The following is a 14,335-nucleotide window of genomic DNA, read 5'->3' as shown; positions in this document are numbered from 1 at the left end:
GACTTTTATTTAGCAAATTTAATGGGCTACAATTCTTCCATACATCATTTTTATGTAAGTCTTATAGTTCAGGCTACGTAAGCAAAGAAAGCAAAAATGACCCGAAATTTCGTCGCGCCATTTTGAGCTGAACTATTTAACTACGTCGTAGTCTTAGACTCCAAAAATTAAACAAAAAAATGGGACCCACCTGCAAGCATTACCTTTCGGATAAAAAATGAATTATCAAAATCGGTCCACTAGCGGCGGAGTTATACCGTAACACACATAAAAAAAAATAAAAAAAAAAACATACAGACGAATTGAGTACCTCCTTCTTTTGGGAAGTCGGTCAAAAAAGTAATGGACGTTGGTCTTTAGAAAGCTAAGTATCATAAGCTATATTTATTTCTAGAAGTTTTTAAATGTACGCGGACGAAGTCGCGGGAAGAAGTAATGCTTGATATGAATAACTTTATACTAAATCAAAAAGTACAACTGCATGTTCCCAAAAAATATTTTACTTTACCCATGGTCGGATAAAAAAAATTTGCCTTGGACTTTACTAAATGAATATTTAAATATATTATCATAACATTTCGGAAAAAGTAAAATATTTCAAGTATAAAAAAACCTTCAAAGAACAATAATCTTTGCGCATGTAACGAAGTGTGTGTATTTCTCACCTCAAAGGACATTAAATAAACTGCGAGCTTAGCTGACGGTCGACTGGACACTGGCAAGGCAAGTAAGTGAAACAAGTTTCATTTTAAATATTTTTCAATCAACAAAAAAATCTGACAAACAAATCACAATTGGAATTGTTACAATTTTAAGACAGAATTGTGGTATAGTTTTTCACGTTTTTGTTCAGAAAACGACATAATCCTTTTCTTAAATAAATATACAATACACAACCAAATACAGAGTAATAATAATAAATTTAAAGAACAAATAAATATATTTATTAAACAAAACATTAATCATATTTGTATCGACATTTCAACAATATAAAAAGACAAGTACACTTTAACCTACGTAGTTGGAACCTACTATTTTGGAATGCAAATACGTCCAACAAGCTTGTAATCCATTGGGCAAATTGAATGCGATTTTATAAACGATTTTGATTTTCTGGAGCTGTCAGTTGTTTTATAGCCATCGGTATTATTACCAATCTTGCCTTGATTGTCCGTCGCTTCTAGATTATTTTCGTTCTTTGATATATCTTCAGAATTAGTTGTAATTAACATATAGATAAGTATAGCTATAATTACTTGAAACTTCATTCTCTCCGATTTTTTAGTTGATTTAACTAAATAACGTTCATCTGAAAAATAAAACGCGCAATTTTATTATCTTGGATTCGCTGCCGAATACTATCAAGGAATTTAGCGATGAGCCGATTCAAAAGGTACATATTGAGACGTCGTAGAACAATAGGACGCAAACTTTTAATGTCTGTATGAAAAAAATCGGTGATGCACTATTCTTTTTTTATTATTGTCCCAGGCGCAACTGCCTAATTGGTTATTTGTAAAAAGAGGCAGAGCTTCTCTTACAAGGAAGAAGGCAATTTTTTGTAAGTGGCACACCGCGAAGAGCCCTGACTGTACATTTTATCACCCCTCTGGTTTGCTTTAAATGAACTGTTATAAAAATGGTGTTGTCACAGTGGAAACGTATGTTGAGAAACGTAATTTCAAATATGTAGCTGACTGGATAGTAAAGTTTTCAGTAGATTTACTCCTCACATTAACAAATCCGTACAGTAAAGTTCTATTAAAGTAACGGATATTTAAAAAGATGTTGTTGTCTCTATTTTGTTTATAGAAAATGAAGGAGATAGCCGCATGCCTTTGTTCAAGCGTTTCCACAAAGGAAATCTACGGTTACAATAAAGTTTGTTTACGCTATTAACAAGTGCCGTGCTGTTAAAATCAAAGATGTTTTAAGTAATCACAAAAGATGGAAAAACACGTGATAAATAATGCTTTTTTACTTGCGGTTGTATATTTATAGTATGATAAAAGATTTAATAAAATGCATTTAATGTTAGAGCACAATGTGATCAGGAGGAAGGGACACACTACCTACTAGCCCCCTAGAGTATTGACAAAATATAAAAGAGATAAAAAAAACAAAGTTGAATATGAATCTACAGAAAAATAAAATAAAAACTCTTGTTTTTAATTTTATTGATTAAAAATATTGTTCCATGTCGATTTTTAAAATTAAATAGACTAACCTGTAACATTCGGTAAACAATTTATAATTTTTCACAACCATTTCTTGCATATATTCACATTTATGTATTATTAAAATACGTCCGTACTTAACATAAATTTTGTTTAAATAAATAGCTCGTTGATTACTTTACTTTGACATTTCAATCTTCGCCAGCAGTTTTATTGACGATTTTGTTTATCCGACATTCGTTACAATGAGGTCAAATGAAGAGTTTAGTTTGATAAGTTTAAATGTTTTTACAAAACACGATAATACTCTTAAACAATGGCACCTACGTAGACTATCGTAAGTCGCAATTTTAAGTTTTACACTTTATTTGATGTTCCTTTTTTAAATTAACTTGGTGTATTCTAATTTATTTGTAATTTCGATACTAACCTTAGAACTCGAACTGTTTTGATTGCCAATCGTGTGTTTAATTCATATGTTCATCCTAATTAATCGTGGTAGAGCCCGCTTTAACATCTTCGCACGAATAGGTCGGCTCGCCCGGTGTAATACCACGACCACACAGAAGACAGGCGTGAAGTGGAAGCAGTTCCGCGTTCGTCTGATGAGTGTGGTGTCAAAAGCATGATTTTAGTCTGTTTTCCTTTCCACTTTTTTCTTAAGAGGAAAGGATGGAAAGGAAAAGTTGATTTGACGGAGGAGGAGACGCATATGAAGGGGAAATCTCCTCTTAATGTGCGTCTCCTCCTCCGTCAATTGAGGGAAAGCAACGCATCTGCATTTGCGGATGTTTATGGGCAGCGGTCGTTTTCCATTTCGGTGGAATCAGGTGGCCGCTTGCTCGTTTGCCACCTTATATTATAAAAAAAATCGTATTCATGTTAAATGTTTTGTTTTGAAAAAATTCCTTTTCAAACATAGTGTATTTACATAGGAGCAATTTATGTGATTGTAGTAAACAATGGTTTTTCCGAGTATTGGTAATAAAAACAAACCAAAATTACCATCGTAGTAACAACGTACGTAAGTTAGGTATAAAGAACGCCATCTATTGTTAAGAAAACGCAATACATTTGAAAAATCTATACATATAATACAATAGAAGTGTCTGTTCGAAAAGAAAAATCCATATTTCGGGAAGATGATGTATTTGCGTTGCTGATAACGAACGTCGCATTTAAAAATGTTTTGTCTGTCTGTCTGTCAGCAAACCGCGTTTGTTCCGGTTAATCTGTACCGATTTCGACCGTACTTTCACTAAAAGGTAGCTAATATAGACGGAAGTATTATAAGCTACTTTTTTATTTTAACATTGCGTAGACAAAGTCGCAGGCAACAGATACTACTTATTATTTATATATCCGGGTCCTTAAGATAAGTTGAATATATGTTTAAAAGGTTTAATATTTATTCTCTCAATATAACTTGTTCAGACGATGTTATTTGTGTCATGGAAACTTATGCATAATAATATAGTGAAATGACCATTTAGTCATATTTTATACGTTCCAAGTACCGTTCATCTGTATGCAATAAAACTTTGTCGGTTTATTGCACTAACACGGTCATTATTTATAATCTTACGATCGTTTAAATAATATTAGGGATACGGCAGACATTAAAAACTATTTAACTACGTCGTAGTCTTAGACTCCAAAAATTAAACAAAAAAATGGGACCCACCTGCAAGCATTACCTTTCGGATAAAAAAAGAATTATCCAAATCGGTCCACTAGCGGCGGAGTTATGCCGTAACACACATAAAAAAAAAAAACATATCGTCAAATTGAATACCTCCTTCTTTTGGGAAGTCGGTCAAAAAATGTATAGACGAGGCATAATGTGCAAATATTTTTACCGCTATAGTGAATTCCAAGTTCCAAGTAAAGTGACAACTATGGCTCCTCTATATTTATTTTTAATCTCTTTGGGATACGGACAACAGACAACCGGATCTAGTATTCGATTTATTAGTTTCAATTATATATGGAAATTGTTACTACAAATATTACTATACTTTTAATAATTATTAATATCTTTACAAAATAGTTATCGTGTTTCAGTACAATAATTCTATACATTATTAATCAGGCGAAAATTATGAATATATCGCATGAAATGTAGAGATCGGTTATTGGGCTTGGGCTTCGCTCAATACCTTGACAATACGTTTTACTTTGTTGCGTTGTAACCGCCTGTCTAAACATTACAATACAAGCAATTTCACACATATTAAATGTATGGTGACAGTGTGAAGAATAACATACATTTAACAAGACTTGAGTACAGTACTGTTCAAATGCTTTTATCTCATACCTGTATGATTAAATACAGAATGGAAAGATTTTACATCTATTGTAAAACATTTAAAGCACATGTAAAACAAATGAAAATAAAAAAAATATTTATTTATTTATTTTCATTTGTTTATAAAAACATACAGTAGAATTCTACATTACATTTTAAATTTGTGCAAATATTACACATTGAAATTTAACTATTCCTTTATGACAGGCGCTTACTTCTTTAAAAAAAAGAAATTTTATTTTTCAGAATGAAATCTATAACAGGTCATCCTTTGATCGTAGTAACTGAAGAAGATGTGAAGATATCGCGGTCATTGTGCGGAGTTGAAAAACCAGAACGAATAAAAGAGAGCTTAGATGCTATCGATGAATGGTGTAAGAAACAAGATCATCTTGTCGAAGCTTATAAGAATTTAGGTGAGTTTTTAGTCACCGTCCAAAACAAGTGAAATATGTTCACAATTTTCTCGCAGCCCTAAATTATCTTTACCTTCTCACGTAAAAATTATAACTATTTTCTTATCAAAAATCTAAGTTTAAAACAACTATCAGTGTTTGCCAATTTTATCATCCATTGTTTTATTAAACAAAGAACCATTTTTAAACGTCAGCCGACAAAAACGTCTATTTCCTTTCTAATTTTTTCTACTGTTTGTCATTAGTCATCTTCAGTGAAAGACTCATTTTTGTTTCTATCAGCCGTCATATCTGAATCCACTCCTTTCTTAAGCATATCCTCTTTCACACAATCCATCCATACTTTCTTCGGTCTTCCTCTGCCTTTGTAGCCATCCAAAAGAAGAGGAAGACCAAACGATCAAAGCCTACTTATAACCATCAAAATTGGACTGTCAATAAAACACAAAATCCTATTAGCAATAACTCAAATTGCCATTTTAAATATCAAATTTTCGCCTTAATGTCTTATATTTAATACTAATAATTGTATAATTAAATGACTCTATATATCAATATGTTTGCAAATATATACATTTATCTATAACAAGATATACATTTAACAAGACATTTTCCTGTTAACCGTGATTATTAACTCTTATTAAAATGCCATTATGTTATCATTAAATAGCATTATAATACATTGCATTACATATATATTTATGTGAAATTATATGTCATATTATTATAGCAAGCTTATTTATATTAGAAACAATAGAAAGAGAGTGCGTAAAAAAGAGAAAACTGATTTTACAATTTATAGACAAAGATCCAGTGGTTGACAGACTTACATCGTTACATCAAGTTGACAACAGAAAGTCCCAATTTGATAACTGGACAGCCCAAATTTGTAAAAAGACAATACAAAAGACTTCGTATTCACGAAATTATTTTCGTTTCAGATCGTAACATGCTGGAGAGATTATTTTTATTAGCGCGTGGATCAGTAGAAGCCACAAAAATTAGACTCGATAAGATACTAACCTCTCGAGGAATGATGCCCGAACTTGTGTTAAACAGAACTATAGAAGAATTCGACGAACTATTACAAAGCGTGTAAGTAAATTATTACGAATATTGCAAAATAATGACTGATTTTATAGTCTAAACTTATGTTATAAAGAGGTACCTTTTGTATTTCTGTATGAATTGAAATAACTACTGGGCGTATTTTAAAAATTCTTTCACCGTTAGAAAGGTAATTTTTCTGTGATTAATACAGACTATACCTTTTCGTTATTTTTAAATTTAACGCGGACGAATTCGCAAGCAACAGATAGTTATTTATAAGAATGTAGATAAAAACAGTTATTATTAATTAACGGTGTGGTACCCGGGGTACAGAAATTTACTTCTACATTTCTATTACTTTCATTGCTACTGTTAAAAGATGACTCTGTGCTCTTATTTAACACTGGCTTTTGCCCGCGACGCCGTCCGCGTGAAATTTAAAAATAACAATAAAGAAATGTAATAATATAGCCAATACTACTCAAAGATAAATGACCTTTCTAACGGTGAAAGAATTTTGAAAATGCGCCCAGTCGTTTTTGAGCCTATTCATTACAATCAAACAAACGAAGTTTTCCTCTTTATAATATTCGGATGGATGAATAGTTTAATAACATTGAAGTTAAAATATCTTTTTTTCAGATCATATGCACCATTATCAAGATTATATTCAGTTGATCAGTCTAGGATTATGGTGACGCAATTTTTTCCTGGCAAATTGGATAACTTCAATTTGCTAAGTTACTTACGTTATTGTTTCATGGTAAGTCTTTTATATATAAGAGAACAACTATCTACCTGGTCGCCATTTGTCAAAGAGCTAAGAATAAAATCATATTCATCAGTGAATGATTTTCTTAGTATTTCAAGCTAAGAAACAGTAAAATAGCGTAGTCATCCTTCAGTTTTGAAATGGTAAAGCGACCGCTTCCCATAGGCATCTGCAACAGCAGATGCATTGCCTACTCTTAGTCGAAAGAAGGGAGACACACATAAAGAGGGTATTTCTCCTCCCTATGCGTCTCCTCCACCGTCAAATCCACTTTTTCTCACCATCCTATCCTCTTAAGAGAAGAGTGGAATGAAAAGAGACTATAATTAAGCACCCGGCACTACAACGATCAAAACGAGACGCGGAATTGCTTTCATTTCACGCATGTCTTCTGTGTGGTTGTGATATAAAACCAGGCGAGCCATCCCATTCATGTAAAGATGTTAAAGCAGGCTCTACCACTGTTAACAATGCTAAAAATAATGAATTTTGATATCATTTTAATCAGTACTTTTATGTTTCAGATTGGTGAATACAGATTGCATTACGACTACTGTTTATCTGAAAGATACATAGTGGATTTGGCCAATGTCAATCTGAGCCTTCTAAGTAAAATTAATCCTGTAGTTTTAAAGAAAGGTGAAATACTTTGCAGTGTAAGTACGAGTATTTCGATTACTTAAGTATTAGTACTTTAGAAGAATTTCATTCATTTTACTTGTATTGATTGTTTCGTCAATTCTTTGAAATTACAATATGCGAAAATTTGGAGGGACAGATGCATGTTAGAATTTATAGCTTCAACAGCTGAAAGGATCTCAATGACTTTTTTAAGTTCCGCACGGAAGAAAGCTAGTATGAAAATAAATCATTGACTATAATTACTAACTTCTAATTAATTACAGGAGGGTCTTGGTACAAAAATTAAAGGTATACATATCGTAAATGCTCCACCTTATGTAGATAAATTTCTATTCATACTGAAACAAGCGCTGAGGGAAAAAGTAGCTAGCCGGATCCACGTACACAATTCATATGAAGATCTAAGAAAACATTTGCCTAAAGAGATCCTGCCTATGGATTATGGCGGTGATGAACAATATGTTGCAAAAATGGCTTGTAAGTGTCAATTCTTTATTAGGTCTTAAAAATTGACAACTTTGAAGTGTGTCGGTAGATTAAGACCTCAAAAGACGTGAATGAATTAGGTGAATGACGTGATTCGACTGCGAATTTAAAATGGTGAATGATAGATCGATTTGGAAGATGGAAAGCTACTGTGCTGATCTCACATGAATGATGAATGATTCTTACAAACAACTAAAGATCTGTGATTTGGTTCGCATGTAATTCATAAATCCAGGAACAAAGGTTCATAAGTTTTACTTTTAACAGTGGATCATTTCTTTTACTTTATTTGAAAATATATCTACAATATATTGGTTTTTTATTAGTATGGTAAAGGAAGTAAAAAGAATTATTTTCGTGAAATGATATTGATATATCGTTCCACTCAGACCGGTGCCTTCACTAGACACTTGAGTGGAATTATATTTGCTTTGGAACGTAAATAATACGAGTTCGAACTTTGATGGACATAATATTAGTACAAGGAGGTCAGAACAAGTAATACATAGTAAATATACATGTATAATAATAATACATAATAATCGTATTATAGATAATAATTATAGAAAAATATTGATTGTGAACCATTAAGTTCTATTGCCGAAACGTCTTTATAAATACTTACATTTACTTCTTTCTAGCACTTTTTAAACAAATGAAAAAGTATGATCATAATAAACAGTTTTAAGTTTTTTTTTCTCGTTATTTTACATTGTAATAAATGGTTTAATTTTTAGCGCAATGGAGAGAAGAACTCAAAACCAAAGAAGCGAGAAGAATAATAACGGATATGGATAAATTGGTGAGCGACGAAACGAAACGGACCAGTTCTAAGTTCAACGAGGAATACATGGGTATGCCAGGATCGTTCAGAAAATTAACAGTGGATTAAACACAAGAAGCTACATACATATATCAACCAGTGGGCTTCTGTTCATCTTGATAATACTGTGGGCTTCTATTTCCAAAACATTCACATACCTGTAAAAATTTCATTTAGATAAAAATGTTGATAAAAAGTTTATAAGACTATTTAATATTACATTGGAATGTTATTTTGTTTGTTTTTATATTTTTAACAATTGTATTCTTGGTTATAATCATACTCCGGGATCCCGTGACGTAAGTAGGGTTAATATTTTCACTTTGTAAGCAATCGTTGACAAATCTCTGCCTTGGTGAAGTGACGTAAACCTGACAACTGCGGGATCCTAATCTATAAGTTAATATATTGATATGATATTTTTAAGGCTACGGAAAAAAAAATGTTTAAACATTAATTAAAAATAACAAAAACATTCGTTTCATTTCAAACAACCAACCTAATTCAACAATAGAACAGCGAAGCAAACGAGTGTTTTTAACTTTCCGAAAATAAAAACAATTGCCATACAATTCTTTTTTAATATTTTATTTCTTCAAATAGACCGTGTGAATAGGCAATGGACAAAGCAACCGGTTGCTTGCTGAATAATTAACTTGATGCATTAGATGCGTCTGACATGCTCTGCACCGACAGAGATTGACCTGAATTAACGTAGATTTCCACTGCAAAACATTTTTGTCAATCATAAAAATCCACATCTAAACTAAAGTTATAAAGGGAAAGAAGAAAATGTATTCGGTAAGGCTGAAAAAATCGGCGAACGTATGTTCTGAACTTTGAAACTGCACGCGGACAAAGTCGCGGGAAACGGCTAGTATTTTTATAAACTTCTTAACAAAAGTTAAGCGCCAATAGCCCAATGGCTAGTTATGGATTACATGGTCGAGAGTGCGAAACCTGTTATTCTGCTATTATCGTAAACCTTTCTACCACAAGCCTACAGCTTAGTTGGAATTGTAAAAGAAATATTAGTAAACTAGCTTTCTCCCGCGGCTCCGTCCGAGTGGATTTAAAAAAAAAACAAAAGTGAGTAGCCTATGTGTATTTCCAGACTATCTTCTACATCTGTACCAAATTTCATCGATAAGCGCGCAGCTGTTTAGGCTGCAAACTCTAACAAACATCCATCCATCTAAATTTTCGAATTTATGATCAATTAAATCTGATAATATTTCTTTACTAAAAAAACATTGATTACGTTGTATCCCAGAAGTCATTTGATGTAATTATTTTTTTTATTATGTTTTTTATTACGATTCATTTGAAGATTAGGACACCACAAGGCTCATTTAACAGATTTAGTATGCGCTCAAACGTAATCGGAATTAATAAGATTATACCAAAAACAAAGAATAAATAAATTTGGATGGATTCAAATTTTTAAATGGGTCTACTGGAAACGAAAGTAAAATTTGATATTTCTAAAGATGAAACAAATCGGAATAAATGCAAATGGCGTATTTTATCTATATTAAAAAAAAAATTACGTATAAAATAATATAATCACGTAAACATCTATAAGATAAGCATGTTGTTTAAATTGTTTGAATAACCTTTGAATAAGAACATTGTCTATAATTAATTTTATCTAACAGTAATCAATATTACCGCGAAACGAATTATTAATAAAAAAATGTTTTTGAAACATCTACACTAATGAGAGGATTAGAATTAAACCAAAACAACGCCATTAAAGCAAAGTATTTAACCAAGATTATTGCAACCTCCACTTAGTTTTAACTTTGAAGCGCTTTGGACTGTGGTTTTACAAAGGATCAATTAAAATGAATTCGATACCTGAAAATACATTACTAAATTTTAAAGACGATACACTCGTAAGTGTCCGCAAGGATTACGATTTAGAAAAACCTGGAAGAATGGATGAAGCTGTAGATATATTAGTGGAATGGTTGAAAAAGCAAGATCATTTTGTAAAAAAGGAATTCGGTAAGAAATATATTCAAATTTTATAAATTTATATGCCAAAAAAACTGTATTGCAAAACTGTTTTGCGATTGTCGATTGTTTTGCAGCTAAATTAACTGTTTAGTTGCACAACTAAAAACAGAGTAGTGTGCAGATATCCACATAAGCTGATAGAAATCAAAGCGAGACTAAACAGTTGTTCGATAGTTTACTTTCAGGTGTGCGCGCGGTTATCTATACTAATATTATAAAGATATTTTTTATTTTTGGATTTTTATGTATTGAAATAACTCAAAAACTATTGGACCGATTTCGAAAATTCTTACACCATTAAAAAGCTACGTTATCAGTGAGTAACATAGGCTATGTTTTTACCATTTTTTAAAGATCCATGCGGACGAAATCGCGAACAACAGCTAGTATATTATATTTTGATTAGTTAACTTATAATATTTAATTTAAGTAACAGTAATTTAATAAAACTTGATTTTATTAAACGACTTTCTTGTAGCAAGGGAGCATTTAGAGAGAAGGATAATTTTCTCAAAGGGATCCGTGGAACGTGCGAAAGTAAAGTTGGATAGAAATTGCACGTTGAAGACTTTAATGCCAACGTTTTATGAAAATATTAACTTTAAAAATGATTATAAAGAATCAGATACAATGTAAGTGTTAAATATATCTATTTTATCAATGACAGAAAACTTTGTATTAATGTTTCTTTATTTTTACCTAAAATATTTCAGTGTTGATGCAATTTTACCAAAACTCACCGATGACCACTACAGATGTTATGCACTTAAATGCTTTGCCAAACGCTTTGATAATGGTTTTACAAATTACTTCCGTTTTTCTCTTGCTGTAAGTGTTTTTATAATAATAATGTCGAGTTATTTTATCTATTTATCTTGATCACTTTTAGAACTTTAAATATGTACTAATTGAAAAACAAACAGTTGTTAATCATTAATTTCTAAGTAACGATAGGAAGAAAATACTCGATAGTTCAAGAAACATGTTTTTTCAAAAAACATATAAAATCAAAATATTTCGTAGTAACAATAAAAAAGTAAATATTGTGTTTTTTTGTATTTCAGATGATCGAATATATATCAGCGCACGATTATTGCAAAGGTTTAATAGCCATTTTAGATTATAGGGAGACAAATTTAATTGAAATGATAAAGAAAATCGACATCACTGAATTACGACATTTTATTACATTATTAACAGTAAGTAATACATAAATTAAAAATACAATAGCTTAATCAACTCTGATTGCGGCAGAGACTCTTAATTCGATAGTGTCCAGTATGACCAACAATTAAATTAAAAAAATGTATTTCATTCATATTTCAAATCCAAAAATATGACTATTAAAATCAGTTGTTTTTTTTGCTACAAAAGTCAGTGGAATTCAGAGTTAACAATATTGATTTTAGGAAGGCTACGGAATGAAAATCAAAAGCATGCATATCATCCATACTTCAAAAGCAATTGACACTTTAGTGACGATCTTAAAGCAATGTGTTAGCGCGAAGATTGGACAGCGCATACAAGTACACAAGGACATGGAATCTTTGCACAAATTCGTACAAAAAGATGTTCTACCAACGGAATTTGGAGGGGATGAGAAATCAATATTCGAATTACATGGTACGATTCTGGAAACAGATTCTTATTCTAAGAGCGTGCGCACACCTGAAACTATCGCACAACTCTTTAGTCTCGCTTTGATTCCTATAAGCTTATATGAAAGTGGCCACAATACTCAATTTTTAGTTGTGCAACTAAACAGTTGAATTGGCTGCAAAACAATCGACAATCGCACAATTATTGTGTTAAGGTTATGCACCCACTCCAAGGATGAGGTGAAAAGGAATCTGCGGGAGCCTTCCTCGACCTTGCTCAGTCTAAGATCGAGTCTTAGAGTGGGTCAAGCGAAAGAATGGACTGGACTGGTTACCCTTAACGGAGGCCAAGGTGTACTTTAACAAAATAAACCATTATAATCAGTTAGTTGTATTCTTAAGAGCGGACGGACACCTTTAACTAAACTATAGCACAATTGTTGTGATTGTTGATGACCAAATAACCTAATGTGATACTTTTTTCAGATAATTGGGTAAATGAACTAAGCTCAGAAGAGTTTCAAAAATACTTCGAAGCCATAAAAGCAGCTACTACGAATGAAATGTACAGACAAACAGACAAATTTAATGACGAATATATGGGCATGGCAGGAACGTTCAGAACCTTTCTTGTAGATTAAAATTTCTTAAAATACTTTCACTAATTATAAGTTGTACTTTATATGAGTTTTTGTTTTAATTTATACAAAAAAGTTATACGCGAAAAATAAGTATAGTCACACACCAAAGAGGAAAAGACAGTTACCAGAATTAATTGGTAGTACAGCAATTATTACTAAATAATTAATTTTGTAGTAAAGAGAAAATTACTCGTGTGCCGGAGGTCTAGTTTAAACCTTACCTTTCCCACCCTTTTCCATATAAGCAAAGGGTAAATTGTTTCTTGCGGTCTCTTATTAAAGTGACATGTCGACCTTGTTAACTTAAAGTCCACAGGGTTACCATCGTTTTAACATCGGTTTGGTTTTAATAAAAATAATAATCTTTCTGTATTTCAATTGTTAACCATAGTTTTTCTTTCGTATATCAAATCCGATAAAAACAATGGCAAATAAGCAAAAACTAAAAACCAACTTTGTCCGGCGTTTTCTAACAACTATCCTAATATTGTAAATGCGAAAGTTTAGATGGATTGATGGATGAATGTTTATTAGAGTTCGTAGTCTAAACGGCGGAACGAACTTCGATGAAATTTGATACAGATGTAGAGGATAGCCTAGAATAATATATAGGTTACTCGCTTTTGTTTTTTTTTAATTCCCCGTGAACGGAGTCTCGGGAAAAAGGTATTAATATGAAAAAACAAGCATTACAGTAAAAAAAATGCGATTTTAGATTGATTGAAAAAAGTGAATTTTGTAACATAGATTCTTTCATTAAGACAAGATTAAAAATATAAGGTAAAAATGAGTATTAACAAAAACACAGACATCTTTATATCTTATAAGATAACCTATTACGTTTGTATAGATCTGCAATTAATAATATTTATTAAAATGCATTAAAACCGCGGCATTAAGGTCAGTCTGGTATTTATATCGCTATATCGAGTGGCTAGGTCAGTCTAGACTAAGCATTTCATATAATAAGTTGCCTCTAATCACTACCTATTACCACTATAATAATATACGAAGTCGCACTGTGTACGATCTCTACCTTAATTTGGGGACATAGGATATTAACTCTGTAAGTCACAACACAAAGTAGTTGACCTAAGCCAAGAGTATTCGGAGCGGATTTCTCTAAAAAAATGGATTCGATACCAAAAAACGAACTGTTAAATTTTCATGAAGATACACTCATAAGTATACGTAAAGATTACGGTCTGAATAAACCAGGAAGAATGGATGAATCAATCGATGCGTTAGTTGAGTGGATAAAGAAACAGGATCATTTTGTTAAGAAAGATTTTGGTAAGTGTAACTGTAATAGATTAACCAATAATATAGTAAACGCTTTTAAAAACGCTTAAACGCTGTTACCGTATATGTAAATCAATACGTCAACGTATTTGGTTCGC

At 31.7% G+C, this 14,335-nt stretch overlaps 2 protein-coding genes and 1 long non-coding RNA gene across 3 annotated transcripts; 2 read left to right on the top strand and 1 right to left on the bottom strand.

Moving 5' to 3' along the window:
- The first annotated feature begins 682 nt into the window (after nt 1–682).
- On the top strand, nt 683–8,996 carry LOC106106983 (alpha-tocopherol transfer protein-like). The gene is made up of 7 exons (XM_013287650.1): nt 683–727; nt 4,732–4,901; nt 5,843–5,996; nt 6,594–6,714; nt 7,248–7,379; nt 7,629–7,842; nt 8,589–8,996. Exons 2-7 carry the CDS (start codon nt 4,733–4,735, stop codon nt 8,741–8,743), a joined length of 945 nt encoding a protein of 314 aa, XP_013143104.1. The 5' UTR covers nt 683–727; nt 4,732; the 3' UTR covers nt 8,744–8,996.
- LOC106106993 lies at nt 742–2,396 on the bottom strand. The gene is made up of 2 exons (XR_001225832.1): nt 2,228–2,396; nt 742–1,309 (listed from the first exon to the last, which is right to left on the bottom strand). It is a non-coding gene; the product is annotated as an uncharacterized LOC106106993 (long non-coding RNA).
- Nucleotides 8,997–10,521: 1,525 nt separating the features above from the next.
- On the top strand, nt 10,522–12,935 carry LOC106105908. The gene is made up of 6 exons (XM_013286367.1): nt 10,522–10,684; nt 11,175–11,328; nt 11,410–11,524; nt 11,761–11,895; nt 12,106–12,319; nt 12,781–12,935. Exons 1-6 carry the CDS (start codon nt 10,522–10,524, stop codon nt 12,933–12,935), a joined length of 936 nt encoding a protein of 311 aa, XP_013141821.1.
- The last annotated feature ends 1,400 nt before the right edge of the window (nt 12,936–14,335 follow it).

Source organism: Papilio polytes, unplaced genomic scaffold (genome assembly GCF_000836215.1).
Source record: "Papilio polytes unplaced genomic scaffold, Ppol_1.0 DF824269.1, whole genome shotgun sequence".
Taxonomy (NCBI): domain Eukaryota; kingdom Metazoa; phylum Arthropoda; class Insecta; order Lepidoptera; family Papilionidae; genus Papilio; species Papilio polytes.
This window is presented reverse-complemented; position numbering and strand designations above follow the sequence as displayed.

Excerpts from the sequence above, each read along its gene's own strand:
- LOC106105908 (XM_013286367.1), top strand. The coding sequence starts at position 10,522 with ATGAATTCGATACCTGAAAATACATTACTAAATTTTAAAGACGATACA. Across the intron at positions 10,685-11,174 it reads TTTTGTAAAAAAGGAATTCG|CAAGGGAGCATTTAGAGAGA; the intron begins GTAAGAAATATA and ends ACTTTCTTGTAG. Across the intron at positions 12,320-12,780 it reads ATCAATATTCGAATTACATG|ATAATTGGGTAAATGAACTA; the intron begins GTACGATTCTGG and ends TACTTTTTTCAG.
- LOC106106983 (XM_013287650.1), top strand. The coding sequence starts at position 4,733 with ATGAAATCTATAACAGGTCATCCTTTGATCGTAGTAACTGAAGAAGAT. Across the intron at positions 4,902-5,842 it reads CGAAGCTTATAAGAATTTAG|ATCGTAACATGCTGGAGAGA; the intron begins GTGAGTTTTTAG and ends TTTTCGTTTCAG. Across the intron at positions 5,997-6,593 it reads GACGAACTATTACAAAGCGT|ATCATATGCACCATTATCAA; the intron begins GTAAGTAAATTA and ends TCTTTTTTTCAG.